The sequence below is a fragment of the Anguilla rostrata genome, chromosome 16 (genome assembly GCF_018555375.3).
Source record: "Anguilla rostrata isolate EN2019 chromosome 16, ASM1855537v3, whole genome shotgun sequence".
In the NCBI taxonomy this organism is placed as follows: Eukaryota; Metazoa; Chordata; class Actinopteri; order Anguilliformes; family Anguillidae; genus Anguilla; species Anguilla rostrata.
Genome location: NC_057948.1, coordinates 7289845 through 7310452, shown reverse-complemented (window position 1 = coordinate 7310452; position 20608 = coordinate 7289845). Strand labels below are relative to the sequence as shown.

At 49.3% G+C, this 20608-nt stretch overlaps 1 protein-coding gene across 3 annotated transcripts in view; it reads left to right on the top strand.

The window, feature by feature from the left end:
* mpped2a (metallophosphoesterase domain containing 2a) overlaps positions 1-20608 on the top strand; it is a 63699-nt gene that overhangs the window by 25284 nt on the left and 17807 nt on the right. For all 3 annotated transcript variants that reach the window (XM_064312772.1, XM_064312773.1, XM_064312774.1), the window contains exon 4: positions 3197-3422. In XM_064312772.1, coding sequence (XP_064168842.1) covers positions 3197-3422 — 226 coding nt within the window. The remainder of the gene's footprint in view (positions 1-3196; positions 3423-20608) is intronic.

Sequence of the window (20608 nt, the reverse complement as noted above, 5' to 3'; positions counted from 1 at the left end):
TGAATATGGTTTTTTTTTTTATTTTAACGGAAATTTGATATGAACTGATATGAGTTTAATCGGAACACATTGCGGACATTGTGCGTGAAAGTGGTGTGGGTGTGATGTAGGCTAGTGTTTGTCAGACGCAAACCTGTAGCCCTGTCACAAGTGTAGCTGTGAGATGGCCAGTTGGCTGTCATCTTTGTCCTTCTGCTTTTTCCTTTAAATTCATACGCGTCGGGACATGGGCAGTAAGCGCGTACATTTTTTCAGTCAGTCAGATAGGATTACATGGGAGGTAATGTTCACTGAATCCGTGTCTTGTTGGCCTGAACAGGCCGCTGGCAATATGCAGTGAGCTGGTGTCTAGCAGATATTTTTTCATACACACCAGATAACACAATAACTTTTTTGGGGGGAATTTCTGTAGCCTGCACCTTTTTGTGATTGTTAAAAATATGAACCTTTATTTAACCAGGTTACGTGATTGAGAACAAATTCTCATTTATAGCACTGATCTGGCCAAAATAGCGTGTGTCCTACAACAAATACAAAATTGCCTAAAAAAGCTAAAGTGCCAGAGTACTACATTTTCTGGACTGAAAACGAACCAGCGACACACAAAAAATCGCACGAGTCAGAACACACAGAAAAAGACGGGCAATGAGCAGTTACAGAGGGACGGGTGAGCTAGCAAGCGCAGTGATCGGTAGACGTGTCTCCGAAAGTCTTTTGAAGGAGAATACGGGCGTGCCGAGATTGGGGGGGGAGTCCGAGAGTCGATTGCAGGGCTTTCCGGTAACGGGCAGCCGAGAGTGGGTTTGGAATTACGACCAATGGGCCGTTGCGGGTTTTTTGGGGAACGGCCAGAGCGGTAAAAAAAGGAGTCGATCCGTGGTTGTGGGAGTTCCGGGAGTGACGCAGGAGATTTGGGAGGCGGGGAGGTGTGATGCGTAGGAGCGATTTGTCGGTAAACGGGTGCCGACGAGCGAGCCTTCCGACATGGAGGGACGGCCGGTCAGCGAGGGTGCGGCAGGGCGCGGTGGTTTCTGGGAAAAATCAGTCGCGGGCCCGTGATTGACAGCTACGAGAATTTCGGGAAAGGGACGCGTCATACAGTAGTTTTAAATCCTTTCATTGTGTCCCTGAGAAGGTGCCCCCCCTCTATACCCATTAAAAACGTGGCTCAGCCTGTGGAATCTTTTATTTCCTCTGGCCAAATTCTGCAGCAGCAATTTTTTAAAATCCTACTTGCACTGTACAATGCAGGTGGAGGTGGAGGGGGGGTTTGGTGGTGGGGTTGGGCTGGTTGGGGGGGGGGTTGAGTACTCAATCTCTGCTGTATAAAGGGCTACCGAGGCCCTGTGATAAGAGGCTGCCGGGACAAAGGGCCCCCCTCTCTGGAAAGGGAGAGGAAAGGTCAAACGAGAAATTGAAAAATGGCCGAGCGGAGCCGCGGCTTTAATGGATGTTCCTCGGTATTTAGGTACCGCTCCCGCTTTTATTGCTCTTTGTTTGGCGTGGGGGCGGGGGGAGGGGGGGGTCAAGCAGGGCCTTCACCTGTGATTTTAATCCCTTCTGTTGCCGTGGCTTCTCTTGCCCCCCACCCCCCGACATTCCAGATCCCATTTATTATTTATTGGAGAGTCGTGGGGGGAAAAAAAAACGCCTGTGCGATACGTAAAGCCTGCGACTGGCTTTCGGGCAGCCAGGCAGGGGACTCAGGAAGTTCCCCTAATTCAGTCTGAGTGCTTGTGGGGGGTGGGGGGTGGGGGTGGGGGGGGGGGTGTGAGCCATTATGAGACCCTTTTGCTTTGCTGAGCCTGCAAAACTTTCAGATGATTTAATTCAGGTTTTCCGTTTTCTTTTTTTATTCCCTTAGTTTAATCCTACAAGTTTTGTCGCGACTCAGATGAGTCCAGCTCAACTCAGTGATAATAATCTAATTTAAGTCATTGATTGGCTAAAGATGCTACACACATTTCCAAGGCCATTGGCTGCTGTTTGATAGGAAATCGCACAAACCAGCGGATTGTGGCCCTCCAGGACTGGAGTCTGAGATCCCTAATCGAGAGAGGCTAACTGAACCCAGCTGCGGTGTGTAGCACGATAGCAAATTATTTCATTTTGGGTCATGCTTCAGGTTTGGGAAATGACCCAAACCTAAGCTTCACTGTTCGGTTCGCTACCTTTGTTTCACGGTGACGCAAATAAATTGAATCTCTCCAGACTGAGCGTAGCGCCGCTAACCGGCTAACTCAGTCAGGATCTCTTCAGACTGAGCGTAGCGCCGCTAACCGGCTAACTCAGTCAGGATCTCTTCAGACTGAGCGTACCGCCGCTAACCGGCTAACTCAGTCAGGATCTCTCAGACTGGCGACGCGCAACCAGCTACTCAGTCAGGATCTCTTCAGACTGAGCGTAGCGCCGCTAACGGCTACTCAGTCAGATTCTTCAGACTGAGCGTAGGCCGCTAACGCTACTCAGTCAGGATCTCTTCAGACTGAGCGTAGCGCCGCTAACCGGCTAACTCAGTCAGGATCTCTTCAGACTGAGCCTACCGCCGCTAACCGGCTAACTCAGTCAGGATCTCTTCAGACTGAGCGTAGCGCCGCTAACCAGCTAACTCAGTCAGGATCTCTTTGTTAAGCAACAAGGGAATTTTTGGAGTTGAAATGAGGAGTTGAATTTCTTCTTTTCAATATTTGTGAAGGAAATCACAAGAGCCACACGTGAAATTACGGACCAGAGTTACTAATTTTCCCGCCCTTTTCGGTGTGGACGAAGGCAGGTCTCACTGCAGTGAGCCTTCATTTGCATGTACGTGGAATTTACCGGAAGTTCAGCCAGAGCTATGGAGCGAAGGAAACTGTGTTTTCTAATATTTGTTTGTTCTGTTTTGCTTTTCAAGAATATTCTAATATTAAAGTCGGTCATTGGAGCTCTCAGATGTGCGTCTTAAAATGTTGGGCGCCTTCCTCCAACCGCTACGCGCATTCTCTGCAACTCCTGATGAAATATTTATGTAATGAGGTGACCCTTAAATGGAGGTATTTTTCATTCATTCCTGCCTCAAGGCAAGTAGCCATTTTATTTCTTTCAAGCACCTTAGAACATCCAGCAAAGTCAAAATGAATGGTTGTTGTTCGTGGTTGTGAAGAAATGTTTATTTTTTTTTACTCATTTCTTTTTTTTTTTTTCTACCTTTGCGCAGGCAGCCTACCGTACGAGTTCAAGGTGGTCATCGCCGGGAACCACGAACTGACGTTCGACAAGGACTTCATGGCCGAGCTGGTCAAGCAGGATTACTACCGCTTTCCCTCGGTGTCCAAGTTGAAACCCGAGGACTTTGACGACGTCCAGTCGCTCCTCACGAACTGTGTGTACCTGCAGGACTCCGACGTGACCGTGAAGGGATTCCGCATTTACGGGACGCCTTGGTGAGTCGCGCGCCACGCGTTCGATCTTTGGCCCCTTTTTTTTTTTTACTTCGATCTAAGTAAGGGTTTGGTGCATTAACCCGGAGTGGCTAGATGGCTATGGAACAGCCCACCCCCCCCTTTTAGTTTTTTTTATTTTGTTTTATTTATTTTTTTGCTTTACTGAGATGGGTAGAAAGCAGAGAGGGTAAGAGACAGAAGGCATGGCGGTCAGCATCTCCCCCCGCGCGGGGGGGGGGGGGTGGCGGCGGCGTACGGCTGAGAGTCGGCTGCCCTGCTGACCGCGCCACGCGTCTTGCTGGATGCCTCTCTCTGTTCTCTGTTCCGCAGGCCGAACAATCTTTCATTTTTACAAACGTACGATTGCGTCACGGCTGTACTGTTTTTTTGGTGAAGCTGATACACGGCTGGGCGACTGGTCTCGCTCGGGGGTTTCGCTGGCGTTTTTCGGAAGCCGTCCCGTCGGGCTGTCGAACGTGAGAAGCTGTAAGAGGGGAAACGGGGGAAGCGGGGTCGGGGGGGGGGGGGCTGGGGTGGGGGTGGGGGGGGGGGTGCAATCTGAGAGGCCTTTTGCTCAGAGAGGAAGGGAAACTCCAGAGACCCATTACCCTGAAAGCTGTTAAATGTGTGTTGTGACACCCGGGCCCCAGGGACAGGGACGGGGCCGGGCCCTCTCTCACCCCGGCCCGGCCCGGCTGTCCCGCGCTGGCTCTCGCCTTCCCCTGGGCTGTCTGGGTGGGCCGGCCGGGTCTGGCCATGGTGCAGACATCTGTCTGACACACACATACACATGCACTCACACACATACACACACCCCACACTCACACACACGCACCCCCCACACACACACACACACACACATCCACATGCACTCACACACACACTCACACACACAACCCCCACACATACACACGCACACCACACACTCCCACACACACATACACACATGCATCTACCCAAACCACACAGAACGTGTGCTGCCGTCGACACGACTGCCAACTTCCCTCCCAAACAAAGACACATGCACTCCAGGCTCCTCACCAAACCTCCCTCACTGACTCAACCACACCCTCCACCAAACACATTCAACGCAATACTCACTATACAACTCGCATAGGAAATTATTTATGGCCCTTCGATCGTTAGGAAGACGTAACGGTTGCTTGCGGAGCAGCGACTGTCCGTGTGGCCCCTGCGTGAACGTAAGACGCAGAACTGCTCTACAACCCTGCTCCCCACCCCAACAAGCGTTCGCAATGAATTTGAACTTAATGAATTATTTCGCGTGTGTAAGGAGGACAGTCTGCCCCGTCAGGCGGCGCGAGCCGAGTCCGCTGCCTGACATATGGCCTGACAGACGGTTGAGAAGCAGACCGCGCTCAGGAGCAGGTCTGGAAGAGCGCACAGCTAGCCTGTCGTTACCGCGTCGGCTAAAAGCGTTGCTAACGCCTGACAGTTACGGTGCACACACAGAGCCTTCAAAGACAGGCACGCATAGATACAGGATGAAAGGTAAATGGGCTGCATTAACATCCAAGCGCTTTACAAGTTCATTCGCCAGAGCATGGTTAGGTGTCTTGCCAAAATTTCCTAGCAGTTGCCCATATTAGAGATCTGCAATCAAATGGGTTAAGTTCATTTCGTCTGAATGTGTTGTTTTTTTAAGAAAAATCACTGCAGTTGCTCACAGATGAGCAAGCTTATATCTTGGCAGAACAAACTTGGCAGTTTTCTGTCTGTCTTTGATACGTGTAGGTTCAGCTCCTGTTTCAATGTGTGCTCGTATTTCAAAGAAATGTCTCAACGAGTCTTAATATTGTCATTTTTTTTATAGGGACGAGCCTTCAGTTTACATTGGAGCTATTACAGTTGTCATGGAGACGCATGTAAAATTGTATTAATTGTACCGCAACGTCTGGTCACAATACATGCGGCAGGCCTGGAAAGAGGGGTAAATATGACGGAAAAGAAAGCGACTTTCAGTGGAAATTCGTTTTTTGGCTAGTTTTCTTTCCTTCTCTTAAGTGGTTTTTTAAAAATTTAGTTACGGGGCTGCACTTGATTTGAGCATTTATTGATTTGAATATTTGGGGGGAAAAAAGTAAGTTGACGCCCTCGTGGCCTCGCCTCGCCGCAGACTCGTTGCCGGGGACAACGGCCCTGCCGCCGACCCATTGCGTGTCCCCAGAGGGCTCTGGCGCATGTCAGCCTGGCTCCTCCCACTGCAGGGATCGGCGCCTGTCTGTGGCTTATAGCCTGAGTCCAGGGGATTGTGATGTCGTCAAGTCCCAGCGTCCTGATTTGGCCCTTGGGGGGGGGGGGGGGTCAGGTGGGTGGGCTGGGTTCTGCACAGTGTAGAGATTGTCCCAGCCTGAGCACTTGTGTGGTGCTTAAGACCGCTTGACCCCTGACCCCTGAGTCACAGTACTGCTCTGGCTGCTCTGTCCCCTCTGCTGGGGACCACATATGCCTTTTATCAGGAGTGGGCAAGGAGGGCCGTATCTGTCTCTGGGCCGCGGTGTAGTGTAGTGGGTAAGGAGCTGGTCTTGTAACCTAAAGGTCGCAGGTTCAATTCCCAGGTTAGACTCTTGTAGCTTGTTACTCATTACATCTAAGTGAAGCTTAACCTAGCATTTTACTCAAAATATATATCAGCTGTATATACTAAGTGGATTGCAATGTAAATGCCTTTGTTAAAGAAGTTGTGTAATCCATGGCTAGTGGTGCTAACATGGCTGTAATGTAATGTAGTGTTTCTGGATTTCATTCCAACTTATGTTCTTAATTATTTAGCCTAATTGGCCCAATCATTTATCATTTGATGTTTTACGTTCATTTCTTGATTAGTCCATGCACGACAGCCGAAAACTGTTCCCGTGTCCCGACATCTTATTGTGGTTTAGCCTAATGTACGGTTAAACCAGCATAAGTGAATTCAGCTAATTGGCTAATTTGGCCAGTGTAGCTTGTGACACAGTGAAAACCTGTAGACCGGGCCCTACCGGAATGGAACCGGCCAGGTCTCTCTTCGATTGTTCGTGTTAGCATTTCAGTGCGTGGGGCTGGTTAATTGGCGAATCTGCATATTTTCACCGCGCTGAAAGAGGGTGTTGTTTGCGAGCGGCGGTTGTTGTCGTTGTGGACCGCCTCATTCACGTTTGACCCCGTAGAGCCATTAAAACATCCGCTTTTAATAAATTAACGACCGAAGAAATTTTGCAGGTGATTTTTTTTTTTTTTTTTTTCCAAAGTCATTTACAGGCTAATCGGAGCAAGATCCTTGGGAAATGCACGTCGCCATAGCAACAGGAATAAGCAGAATTCAGGTTCAGAACAGATATTGCTTGCCCCCCCCCCCCCTAAAGGAAAGGAAAACAAACGGTCGAACAGCGGAGCGTGCGAGGGACGCAGACATTCGCGGAATGCAGACATGTTTCGGGTCGGAGCGACGGGGTGCGGACGGAGCTTCAGCAGGGGTGCGGTAGCGGCGGCGCCGGGAGCCGCGAGAAGGGCCCGGCGGCTCTGCGAAACCGTCACGTGACCGCGTAGCGCACCGGAGACCGCGCCGCGCTCCCGCGGAAGTCGCAGTCAAGCACGCTAACGAGTAATTAATTAGATTAGGGCGGCCGGGCGCGCTCAGTGTGAGCGAGTCGCCTCTCCCCCCCCCGCCCGCTGTATCCGAGCGGGTTTCAGTTCGCCGGCGCCGCCAGGCCAGCCGTATTCTCCCGCTCGCGGGCCGGCGGGGTGCCGGCGGCGCACCAGATCGGCGGTAAATATGGCGGCGCGTTGTGGATTTCACCCCCGTAATCGATTATAAAAAATTTAAAAAAGAACACGTGGTGCACGATTAGAAGCGAAGCTACAGCAATGGTCTTCCAAAGTTTCAAAAGTTGAAATTCTCTTTCTTTTCTTTGAAGGCAGTGCGGGTCGGTTGAAAGGAGAGAAGCGTTCAAACTGTGCTTGTCACAGCAGCAGGCTGTGGTGTTTTGGTCCTTCCGTATATCACTGCCTCTGGCCTGATGTCACCTCATTGGAGACCCTGTCAAGGTAGCGTTATTTACATTTTAGAAGTAGCACTGGAGGAACAACCAGCACGACATACCGCAAACCACTTTGGGGTGCGTTAGTATGTTTTCGTTGTTAGCAGGGGTTTATGGAATCTGTATGAAAACCTGGATCAACTAAGTATCGTAAATTCTTTAATTATCCGTAAGACATGGGTAAAATACCTGTGGATTGATGATTTTTTTTTTTTAAAAGAAACATTTTTTTAACCAGTTGTCAGAACAAATTTGTTCTTTTGTGCGATTGTGCGCTTTGGTATTTTAAAATTCTTCTTTGATCTGCCAGGCTTGCTGGAACGTTTTGCGAGCAGCTGTGGCGTTAAAGTATTTGAAAGACGTATTGGGTGGTAACGTGCCACCCCCCCCGCTCGAGGCCATGGCGTGGCAGAGCGGAGGGCAGGAAGCGTGTGGCGGGGAGTTGAAGGCCGGACCGAGCGGTCGCTGGTCCCGGGAGGGATTAGGCCATTGTGTGACCGCTCTCTCTCTCTCTCTCTCTCTCTCTCCTCTGCCCCCCCCCCCCGTCACAATGGCATTCCCCGAGCCTCGCGGGTTCCGCCAAAGGACAGACACCCCCCCCCATGTCCCCACCCCCCCTCCCTCACGTCCCCACACTCCCCAAAAGCCCTGGAACCTGTCCTCCCCTCACCGGGCTAATTATAGCCGGCACACAAAAGCCGGCGAAGGAGGGCCCGCGGCTACTCCTGGAGACACAGGCGAGTGCGTTAAGTTATTAGTTTCGGTGGTGAATTCATTTGACTGCCAATCATACCCCCCCCCCCTTTCCGCTTCCACCCACGAAAATGCAGATTTTGTCATTTTCGTTTCTTTTTTTTTTTTTTTTCTTTTTTTTAAACCAAAAGGTCATCCGGCAGCACAAATGACACCGGTTGCTCCTGGTGATTGCGGAATGAGTTTCATATTGCAAACAGAGGGTAGAAAGGGGACGATTTCAGTCACTCCTAGAAGCCCTTTTCATTTTACATAGAGGGATTTACATAGGGGACCCATCTTCATTTTATATGGGGGTTTTACATAGGAGACAGATCTTCATTTTATATAGGGGTGTTCAGTTAGGGGATGGGTCTTAATTTTACGTAGGGGCGGTTTTACATAGGTGACAGGCCTTCGGTATAGGGGGATTACATAGGAATCAGTTCTTAGTTTTATACAGGGGGTTTTTACATAGAGGGGTTTACATAGGGAGCAGGCCTTCTTAGTAGAGCTGGTGGGCAGCCAGCAGTGTTTTTTTTTCTCGAGCCCTCTGTCACCACCTGGGCAATTTCCCAGCCTGTCTTTCAGGAAGTGGCCTTTGTTTCCGAAAACATCCTGCCCCTTTTGTTGAGGGCCGAGGAGCAGTCACTGGCCTGACCTCACGGTGTTCACCGCGGAGACCGAGGTCAGACAGCAGGCTACCCCCCCTCCCCCCCCCCCTTACTAAAAATGCACTCGGAGGTCGCCACGGCTACTCCCTCCAAGCAGCGAGCAGCGCTCCGTAATGACCCGGCCCGCCCCCGTCTGTCGGGAGCGCTGTAGTCTGTTAGCTTTCGCGCGCTAGCCGTGTGCTCTCCGCAGCCGTATTCGAGCCGGCCCGAGGGGGTGTGACGCTCGCCCCCTGTGCGCGCGTACAGCGCTGTCCGTAAGGCCTGTCCCGGTGGCGCGTCTGTCCGTCTGCGTCGCTGGCGCACAGAGGGATTCGGCACTGGAGGCGAAGGTTTGTTTTTTTTATTCCCCCACAGCTCTGTGGCCTCGCCCGACACTGTTAACTCAACAGCTCTGGCGTGTTTGGATTACACGGACGGAGCAGAATTTGACCTTGACTTGCCCTCCCCCCACCCGTTGGAGAGATGTTTCCGGTAACGCCGCGCTCGGCGGGTTTGTTTGTTTTGGGAACGATGTCTCCGGGGTTTCTTTGTTTGACCCCCGACCCCGCGGCGGCACCGCTGCCTGCGATGCGATGCGATGCGATTGGGGATTCGGGCCACGGGGGGCTGGGCCGGGCGGGCGACCGCGTGCTTCCCTTAATCTCTTGAGGCCGGCCGGGTCACGTGACTGCCGAGTTCACGCTGGGTGAAGGGCCCGTCGGGCACCGCCGTAGATCGTGGAAAGGGGCCTTGTTCTGTTATACTGCAGAAGGAAAATGTCGCTGCATGTTCAGCTGGTCTGCAGGGCAAGCCATGGGTGCAGTGCTGACCCCTACTGCACAGTGGATATCTGTGGAAACTGACCCTTACTGCACAGTGGAGATCTCTGTTAACTGACCCTTACTGCGCAGTGGAGATCTCTGATAACTGACCCTTACTGTGCAGTGGAGATCTCTGATAACTGACCCTTACTGTGCAGTGGAGATCTCTGATAACTGACCCTTACTGTGCAGTGGAGATCTCTGATAACTGACCCTTACTGCGCAGTGGAGATCTGTGGAAACTGACCCTTACTGTGCAGTGGAGATCTCTGATAACTGACCCCTTACTGCACAGTGAAGATCTGTGGAAACTGACCCTTACTGTGCAGTGGAGATCTGTGGAAACTGACCCTTACTGTGCAGTGGAGATCTCTGATAACTGACCCTTACTGTGCAGTGGAGATCTCTGATAACTGACCCTTACTGTGCAGTGGAGATCTCTGATAACTGACCCTTACTGTGCAGTGGAGATCTCTGATAACTGACCCTTACTGTGCAGTGGAGATCTCTGATAACTGACCCCTTACTGTGCAGTGGAGATCTCTGATAACTGACCCTTACTGTGCAGTGGAGATCTCTGATAACTTTCCAGTACTGTGAAAATAATCAGTGCCATCGACTCCACATCTAGCACCGGATGGGGGGGGCTGACCCCAGTGCTGAGATCCACCGTGCGGGGTACATGGGAGACGAGGTGCCCCTCCCCCCCCCCCCCGGTCTGCAGGTCACTGATACAGATGGATTTAGCAAGCCTGAGTTAGTACAGACTGTATGGAGCCTGCAGGCAGAGAGAGAGAGAGAGAGAGAAAGAGGAAAAGGAGAGCGGGGACAGAGGGGAAAAAAAAAACCGGCCCAAATGGAATGCATTTTGCCTGCGAGGAGCGAGCTGAATTAGGAATGATGGATTTGTTGCTGCTCTCTCCGTATGGGGTGACTGAGCAAGAGGCTCTGTCCTCTTTCCCCGGCCGTGAACTCTCCCGAAAATTCACCCTTAATTTGGGACGCTTCCCCGCGCTCCGATTTCTAAAGAGGAAAAAGAGAATATACGGGGCATCTGTTTTTTTTTTGGGTAGTTCGTTTTTTTTTTCCGGCCTTTCTGAAAAGTACCATCACTCACCCGCACGCTATGTACTGCAGGGGGGGGGGATGCTTTTTTTAACCTTGCTGATCATTACCGAAGCCTGGATTCAAGAAGGTAAGAGTCTCTCTTAATGATGCGACCGGGCTTTTAATGATGTCACGGTCGGAAAAGCGAGCGAACCCCACGCCCTGTTCCTCTCGTGCGCGCGTTGACGATGGCCTCGCGGCGTGAATGTTTTCGTTAGGGCAGAACGAAGACCCGTCTCTTCAGATGTCTCCCCCATCCCCCCGAACACTCCCGCCTTTTTTACATTACATAACATTACAGGCATTTAGCAGACGCTCTTATCCAGAGCGACTTACTTTTAAACAGCATTTACACTGCATCCATTTATACAGCTGGATATATACTGAAGCAATGCAGGTTAAGTACCTTGCTCAAGGGTACAACGGCAGTGTCCTTACCCGGGAATCGAACCTGCGACCTTTCGGTTACAAGCCCAGTTCCTTACCCACTGTGCTACACTCCGTCCTTTTTGTGCCAGTTCGGTTTGCGGTACGATTGCTGTCGATCGGTGGTGACCCAGCCGCGTTCCTGTAGGTCTACCGTCCTTCAGGTTTTCATTTCAACTGCGATTTGGAACACCCGATTCTACTGATAAGCAGCACTACAAGATCTCCTGCTGTTGAATGAGGAGTGCTGGGTTATGGTTGAAATTAAAAACGGTAGATCTCCAGGAAACGGGTCGGTTACCACTGTTTTATATATTTGTATGTGTTTACGTTTCTCTTCTTCGGGTTTGTACTGAAGGTGGTTTGTATTATAATTTAGCCGTTCGGTTCGCGGTTAGCGTTAGCACTCCACAGATATTACATTGCCAGTGTGGGAACGTCGTTAGCCAGGTCGGGCGTTAATGTTCATATTAGTCGGGCGAGCGCACCTCTGTTTCTCCTGTACTGTAATATGCTCTTGATAAGACCATTGGCTAACTTGATATAAGGTTGTGATTTTTGGCTGGTTTTTGATTGGCCTTTCGGGTTGGGGTTGGGGTTGGGGTTGGGAGTTGAGCTCATTGGTCGAGAGAGTTCAAGGCCAGAGCTTTGTCGCTGTCCCTGTCAGAGAGACGGGTGGTCTGCGGATCATAGCGGCAAGAGACGGTTGTCCTGAGAACCACCCCTTAAAAATAGTGGTCTCTCTCTCTCTCTCTCTCTCTCTTTCTTTCTTTCTTTCTTTCGCTCTCTCTCTGTCTATCTCCATCTCTATCTCTATCTCTCTCTCTCTGGCTCCTGCAGTAAGAGTGCTCGGCCTCTAGGGGGTGGTAGTTGCCAGTGGAGTAGCAGCGGTGTCTTGTTCAGCTCCTCTTTCATTGTGTTTAAGGTGATGAGCTGCTGGCTTGTCACTGTTGGTGTTCTTGCTAAAAAAAAAAGTTTAAAAAAAAAGCGGGTCTATTTAATTTCATTTACTTGCCCCCAGAATACTGTTCCATTGAGGCACCTCGGTGAAGTTCGTCTGATGTGCTGAGATCTCGTGTTCACTGGAAATCGGAGAGGAGCGGGCTGACCGGTTCTTAAAGGGGAGAGAGAACAATGCCCAAGGCCCGTTTGAAAAGGGCTTCTTCTCCGAAAGGGTTTAACCTTTGCTACCCCCCCAGACACCCCACAGGCCAGTGTTAAGTAGGCTACTATGCTAAAAATGCTTTGTGCTAAAGAATACTTTGCGATGGAGAAAAAAAAAAATCAGCAATTTGAGTTCATCCGCTAAGTTCACCTTGAAGAACTATTCCCTTTATTTTTTCTTTATGACTTAAATGGTGCAGTGTGTGGGGTGTACTGCTGGCTATGGGTTAATTATCGTTGTGTGTGTGTGTGTGTGTCTGGGTGTGTGTGTGTGTGTGTGTGTCTGTGTGTGTGTGCATTCCCTGTATCATTCAGTCACTGAATGATGTAGAAGCTGCAGAAGCAGGAAAAAAAACCGCACATCAGAGGCTGTTTCAGCTTCACCTCCCAATTTTTCATGGTGCAGAGGGGGGAGGAGTTGGAGAGGATGGGGGGATTGGAGAGATTGGGGGGGCAGAGGCGGGATGGGGGTGGTGTGGGCAGGAGAATGCGACTGCTTTTGGGGGGCGGGGTGCTCCGGGAGCCTTTCCCAGACGTTACCTGCACGTGTCGGTGATTGCGGAGTGACCTTTGACCTTGGAGGAGCCGTGGCACGTCAGCATTAATTAGCAGGGCCAGAGCTCCCACAGTCTCCAGCTCTTCCGTCCGGCGCTGTCAGTCTAATCGCAGTCGGCTGACCCGGGAGTCCCATCTCTCAGCACTGTGGACCAGACCTGTGGGGGAGGGGGTTAGGTTGGGGGGAGGGTGGGTGGGCGGGGCTCTGCAGCTCTGCCGTCCACAGTGGGCGAGCCGGGGGCGTGGAAAGGCCTTTATCTGGCCTGCACACACTTCACTCAGCTGGTGCCATTCAGTCACTGCCTTACCCAGAATGCTTTGCTGCAGCCAGGAGCTCCCAAGTATGTGACCTGTAGTCTTATCTGGTCCTGTTCAGAGGGATGCAGGACATCATAATCGACGGCAGTATATTGGGATTGATAACATGCTTTAAGTCATAGCTATTATTTGTTGTTTGTTGTTTTTCTAAAATTGTATTGTGTATAATAGTTCATATATTCATGCAGTTTTGTTTCTGGGAAAATAGGTTTTTTTAATTTAAATAATTTTTATTATTATTTTTTAGTTCAGAGGAATGTCATTTTCAGCGTATAGCTTGTTTACATATTTTACTATTTTATATAAATTTACTTTGTATTTTCCACTGATTAAACAAATATCTACTGGTACTTTTTGGTACTTTTCCATTAAGTAACCTGACAGCGATGTCTTTTTTTTCGTCAACTATAAATTCTCACGGGGGAAAACAAACTGGCAAGAAACTTGAAGAGTTGATTGTAGTCGTAAATGAAAATTCCTTGTGAATTTGTATTGGGAAGGGAAATATTTAAATGTCTAACCAGCAATTAACCAGGGTGGGTTCCTCGACATGACATTCCGTTGAATTACACAGGGTATGACCCGATACATATTAAATAAAAATGAATCGTTGTTCCCTGACTTTGTTTAGCGTTAGTGCCGTGGAACAGTGTGCAGCTAGGCATTGTATGAAGCTCAGGTTAGAGCTGAGTCTGATTTAAAAAGAATCGCATTCAGATTCATTTGAAAAATATTTTTGAAGCCCCATTGAGCGGGGTTTTTTCAAATAAATGTAGTTTGAACATTTTTTCCCCTTCCCAAACTCCCCCCTACCCACCTCTTTGTCACTTTAAAATCTTGCTTTGGTGCACGCAAAAGACTTCTCCACGTAGAACAATCCCTGATTGAGACTGACATCCTTTTTTCAAGGGGTAGGGGGGGGGGAAGGGGTGTGACATGCAAAATTATAAAAAACAGTATCACAATGACAGGCAGGTTGTTTATCAAGATTTAAAAGCTGGTGCACTCTTCAGTTATAATATAAAGACATTTAAAGTCCAAGAACTAGGCCAAGGTCAAGTGGATTCTGAAGAACACTTTTCAGCTTTTGGGTGCATAGCACAGTAATTTAAAGCCAATTTCCCTAGTTCTATGTCGGTTTGAGGAATTTTTAAAAGCAATGACTTACTGGAACAAAGCCAGTAGCTTCGTAAGTGACTCATATTCCAGTTGGGTAGACTGCACATGGAAGAATGGATCTTTCCTATGATGGCTCTTTGTAAATTAATAGAGGAGAGTGGGTAGACCCGTGTGGTTCTGTGGATCTAGGCCAGTCCATTCATAGAGAAGACAGTGAGCAGCCAGTAATTTCACATTTGTGAGGAAATGCAATGCACTTAGATTTTAATGTAAATGCAAGAAAAAAAATTAATTTAAACATCCTTTAAGAGCGGTTGAAAGCATTCCACTTTTTAATGTTTTTTTGAAAGACTCGTGTTGTCATTGAATGGGTTTTTTTACCACATTAAGGGGACAGATCAAGCAATCAACATTTTGCTTTTGGAGATAATGCCCCTAACATGAACATTTTGAATGAACAATATATTCAAACTTACTGTTCCTGGACTCTTGACAAAGACTACAGGGGCTATTTAATCCAAATCTATGGACTAATATATTTTCATGAGTCATATATTTAAAAATGTTCAGTAGCGCACAGCAATTTCTGATGCAATCAAACGGCTTGTTAACCAAATGTAGTGACAGTAACTGTACTCTTACAATCTAAACAAACTTACTTGCCTATTTGGCTATTAACGATTAGGCCTAAACTTAGGCTATTTGTAAAAGCACTTGCAATGAAACTGCTATTGCGCCTCGCTTCATCAGTAAAAATTCATTAAAATGTAAAGTTTTGAACAACAAAAGATTTGTTTCATGTTGTATGTGTTTTTTTAGCTGATATACGTTATTAATGTCATTTTTTTTTACATCTATTTAACCTCACGAAATACCGGTGGCCATACTTTTTGACATGGAGAGGTGACCCAAAGTAATTATTCAATACGCGAGACTAACGAGCCTTTCTACTGCAGCAGAGGGCTTCTCTCCTGTGACATCATATCCTGTCATGTGATTTTAATAATATTAAATTAATTCTTGTTGTTAGTAACAACACCTGAAACTTGACATTTTTTTTCAAGTGATCAAATACTTTATAAATAGAGATGATTTATTGAATTCAGTCATTTTAGCAACCTAATATAAAAATATGCAAACTATTTAATAGTTGTATTATTATAAATTTATTTTGTAGTCTTATAGAACATTTGTGGTTTACGTCTATATTCAAATGGTGACACCACCTTGATATTTTTGCTCTTTCGAACCCAAGAATTCAAAGAAATGAAACAAATTAAATTATAAACCTCAGCGGTGTCACATAGAAGAGAGAATAAATTATTTTAATATATTTTTTAATATATTGAATGTATTTATTTTTATAAGGAAATCGCATCGTTGACCCTTCTGTCGATCCTTTGTGCTGAACAAACAGAGAAAATGCGTGTGTATACTATGAATGCACGTGTGTGTGTGTTAGAGTAGAACCACGTGTGTGTGTGTGTGTGTGTTACAGTGGCAGTGGGAGTGAGTTTGTGTGTTACAGTAGCACTGTGAGAGTGTGTGTGTGTGTGTGTGTAACAGTAGCACTGTGAGAGTGTGTGTGTTTTACAGTGGCACTGGGAGCGCTCGTGTGTTAGTTGCACATAGATTGTATGTGTGTGTGTGTGTGTGTGTGTGTGTGTGTGTTACAGTAGCACTGTGAGAGTGTGTGTGTGTGTGTGTGTGTGTGTGTGTTACAGTAGCACTGTGAGAGTGTGTGTGTATGTGTGTGTGTGTGTGTGTGTTACAGTAGCACTGTGAGAGTGTGTGTGTATGTGTGTGTGTGTGTGTGTGTGTTACAGTAGCACTGTGAGAGTGTGTGTGTATGTGTGTGTGTGTGTGTGTGTGTTACAGTAGCACTGTGAGAGTGTGTGTGTGTGTGTGTGTTACAGTAGCACCGTGAGAGTGTGTGTGTGTGTGTTACAGTAGCACTGTGAGAGTGTGTGTGTGTGTGTGTGTGTGTGTGTGTGTTACAGTAGCACTGTGAGAGTGTGTGTGTTAGTCGCACTGAAAGCGCATGTACGTGTTTCAGTGCAGATGTGTGTAATTTCAGCACCCCCATTCCACGCACGGGTGTCAGTCGTGCTGCTAGCTCCCTGAGTAAAAAGCCAGCGCTCAGTCTCTCCGTCTCGCTGCCGCTCTGGACGCCGCTCCAGCCTCTCGTAATGGCCGACGCGGCCCCGGCGCCAGCCGCTTTACGGCCGACATCGTCCCGCTTATCGAGACGCGAAGCCGAAGCGCTTTAACGAGCCTTTTCGGCCGCGACATAAAGTTAATGACCTGCGCAGCTAGCCGCGCCGCCCCCCCGTTCGCAGACGAGCGCCGAGCGGTTTGTTACACGCCGCGGGGGTCGTTAGCGGTCGCGCGCGGAGCAAAACGGCCGCCGTCACCAACGGCGACGACACCGCCACACGCACGCCGAACCCCGCGCTTTTGATCGGGGTCAGGTCCTCGGCGAGCGACGAGCGGGTGATTAACGACAGGGCAGCCGACGGCGCCGCGGGTCAACGGGGCGCGGGGAGGGGGCGGGGCTTCCTCGTGTAGCGGTGGGGCGGGGGGGGGGGAATAAATAATCAGGATGATAATAATGGTAATAATAATAATAATAACCGCACCCTGGGCCCTGCCGAAATCGCTTGCAACACCGCAGGGCGCAGTGTTGGGGCATGCGGGTGCGTCCACCCCTTCTCTGGCAGGCGGGCGGGCGGGGCCAGGGGTGTGAATTCCCTTAATTTCCCCCCGTCATTCCTCTGCCTGTCATCCCGTTATGCCTGAAATCTGAGGATTTTTTTTTGTTGCCTAGCCAGTGACCCCAGGAACCCGGCCTGCCTTCTCTTTTCTTTTTCCCCCCTTTCTTCTTTTGTCCTTCCGTCCTGCTGGGAGCGCGAGCAGATACGCGTTTCGGTGCGGAGGGCAACCTTTGAGCCGGGAGACGCTAACGCGTTAGCGACGGGGGGGGGGGTGGGGGTGGGGGCTCTTCATAAATAATGCGCGGGAGCTGAGCTTTCGGGAGAGGCCGCTCGTCCCGTCCGTCCCCGTCGCTCTTCGTAGAGGTCGGAGGTCGCAGATCTGAGTGCCGTCGGGGGTGGCGTGCGAGGGGTGGTCTCGGCGCGATGTTAAGGTCTGCTGGGTTCTCTCTGTTCCTTTCTGGACGCGAGGGCTTGTATTGTGCGTTGGAACAGACTGTGTGTCTAAGAACCTCTGTTGGAACGGGGAGGTACCGTTAAAGGGTTGAGGGCAAAGACGCTGCCAGTTGGCGGGACCAGAACCAGACACCGTGCAGACAGGAGTGCAGCCAGTTCCTGTTTAATTTTGTCCGCCGTGCATATTATACATTCTCAGCTTGTGAAGGAGGGATGTGGGCTTCTGTAGCGAAGAGGAGCGATCAGCAGGCTGCTGTTCTCTCTGGGGTTTTGTAGATGAGTGTGTGAGGAGTGATCAGCCGCACGGGCTGATCCTGTCCGCTGTTCTCTCTGAGGTTTTATAGGATGAGTGTGTGAGGAGTGATCAGCCATACCGGCTGATCCTGTCTGCTATTCTCTCTGGGGTTTTGTAGATGAGTGTGAGGAGTGATCAGCCGCACTGGCTGATACTGTCCACTGTTCTCTCTGAGGTTTTATAGATGAGTGTGTGAGGAGTGATCAGCCATACCGGCTGATCCTGTCCGCTGTTCTCTCTGAGGTTTCATAGATGAGTGTGTGAGGAGTGATCAGCCATACCGGCTGATCCTGTCCGCTGTTCTCTCTGAGGTTTTATAGGATGAGTGTGTGAGGAGTGATCAGCCGCACGGGCTGATCCTGTCCGCTGTTCTCTCTGAGGTTGTCCAGGTTTGTTGATCGGGTGCCTACTGTAGTCTCATCTTCCTGTTTTTAGTAGACAGGAGAGGAACCCGGCGTGGTCTTCTGCTGCTGCAGCTGACACATGCGCTCAGCGATGCCCTTCTGTACTTCGCTGTTGTAAACCGCTGTTATCCCAGCGTTTTGCGGCCTTTCTGTTTGCTCGAGCGAGTCTGGCCCCGCTCTCCTCTGACCTCTGTCATTAGCCAGGCGTTTTCAGCCACAGAAGTGCCACTCGGTGGATGGTTTTTTTGTTTATCGCCCCATTCTCTGTGAACTCGTGAGACCAGCGTGTGAAGTCCCGGGAGGCCGGCGGTTTCTGAGCCGCTGGAACCGCCGTGCCTGGCGGAAAACTCCTATCGCGGTCAAAGCCGCTTAGATCATGCTTAGATAGTCCAGTCCAACGTTTGGTCGAACAACGACTAGAGCTCTTCACCGCGTCTGCGTGGTTTATATATGTTGAGCTGCAGCCGCATGATTTCCTGTTGTGAGGAGTAGGCTATTTGTGTTAATGAGCAGGTGCACCTGCTGAAGTGGCCACTGTCTGTACATACACATATGCAGGCACTCACATACAATCACAGAAATGCACACACACACGCACACAAACACACACACACACGCGCACACACACACACACATATATTTCTACAGTATGTGTACACACACACAGTTAAATGTGTGGCACAGTTTTTGTTGCTTTGTCTTAGTACTCCAGCGCATTTGATTTGAAATAAAACATTTGCTATAAAAGTGCGGACTGTCAGCTTTAATTTGAGAGCATTTACATCCATATCATGTGACCTGTGTAGGAATTACAGCCCGTTTTACACATCCAAGCATGCACATGCATACAAATGCACAGAAATGGCTTCCATTACTACGAATATTTTCCACATACGCTACATAACAAAATCTGAATAATACTGTTATATGTGTGTATTTCTGTGTGGACACTCAGGATGGTAGCTCTGTGTGTGAATTTATATTTTATAGAATAATTAATGTTAAGTGTCATTCATAAATTATTCATAAGAAGTTTATGGTTTTATGAGCGCTGCATTCACAACAGAAATAACACTCTGTTGCCCATATATAATTCAGCATTGTTCTAAATTTACGGCTATGGTATCGTTATGACTTCGAGCAAAGACGCTTGCATCTGCAAAGCCAAGCTACGGACGTGTCTCCCGCACGGGAAACTGCCGTGACTGTCGCCACGAGTTGCGTTGGCAGCGAGACAGCGACTGCGGAGCTCTGCGGCGGTAGCACGTTAGCACGTTAGCTGGCTGCGGCCATTCTTTCTCGAGGGTGGAAACGCACTAGCCCACGAAAATCGCCGTTCGGTCTCAGCCGCTGAACACGTGTTCGTTTTGCTGTTCGGCGCCTGTTCCGACTGACCCGCGGCTGAGCACTTTGTTTATGAAAAAGGGCTGAGACTAGTCCGCCATTTTCATATTCCATCGACAAGGAACGTGTCATCCATTTCATCGAAGCCCCAATTACCGTTTGCGTCCAAAAATGGCGTACCACCCGATGGGTCTGAAAATGTGTTTTTTTTTGTTGTTGTTGTCGTTCCGCTATTCTCCCTCCCCCTGTCCCAGTTTTAGACGGGCTTCTTTCCTGGTGAATAGAGCCGTTTCTGGGGCGCATGGCGGGAGAGTCGAGCCGTCTAGTGACAGCGGCCAGAGGAGAAGCGACTGACCGAAAGGACGGGGATAAAGTCCCCCCCCGTTCCCCCCCCCCCCCATATCGCCCCTCCAGAGGGCTCCACGGGAGAAGAGGGTGCTTGGTGCGTCCATGGAAACGCTCGCCCGCACCGGCGAAAGATCGCGCCCTCGAGTATAACCTGGGCCGGCGTCGAGAAGCGGGCCACTCAATCACAGTCCGACTGCAAAAAAAAACACCCGCAGCGCCACGCTGGGCGAGCATTGTGGTTCTGTTTTATCAGTTCCTTCCTCTGACCCTTGGCAGTTAAAATAGCTCAGCCAAGGACTGCAGATGTCTTAATGGATTAGCAAGCGGTAGACGGGAGTGACCGCAGGAAGTTTAATTCTCTCCCCGTCGCCCTTGCGATGAGCAGTTTGAGAAGTCCAGCCCAGACACTCGGTGGCTCTCTGGAGGAGCTCTGTGATTGGCTAGCAAAAGGGTGGAAAAAATGTCCCAGCATTAACTGAAGTACCTGCTCTGTGCCGTTGAAGTAGAAAAATCCGCTGTCTGTGTTTCTGAATCTTGAGTCTTGAAAAGTATGTCCTTTCAGCAGTTTGGATTTGTTTTCAAGCAGTACTGTCAAGGTTTTGTCTAATGTTTTCAGGAAAATATTGATTCAATCTTTAAAAAAAGATGAATTCAATTGTTTAAAAAAAGTTATTTGTAAGAAATTGGGAAGAG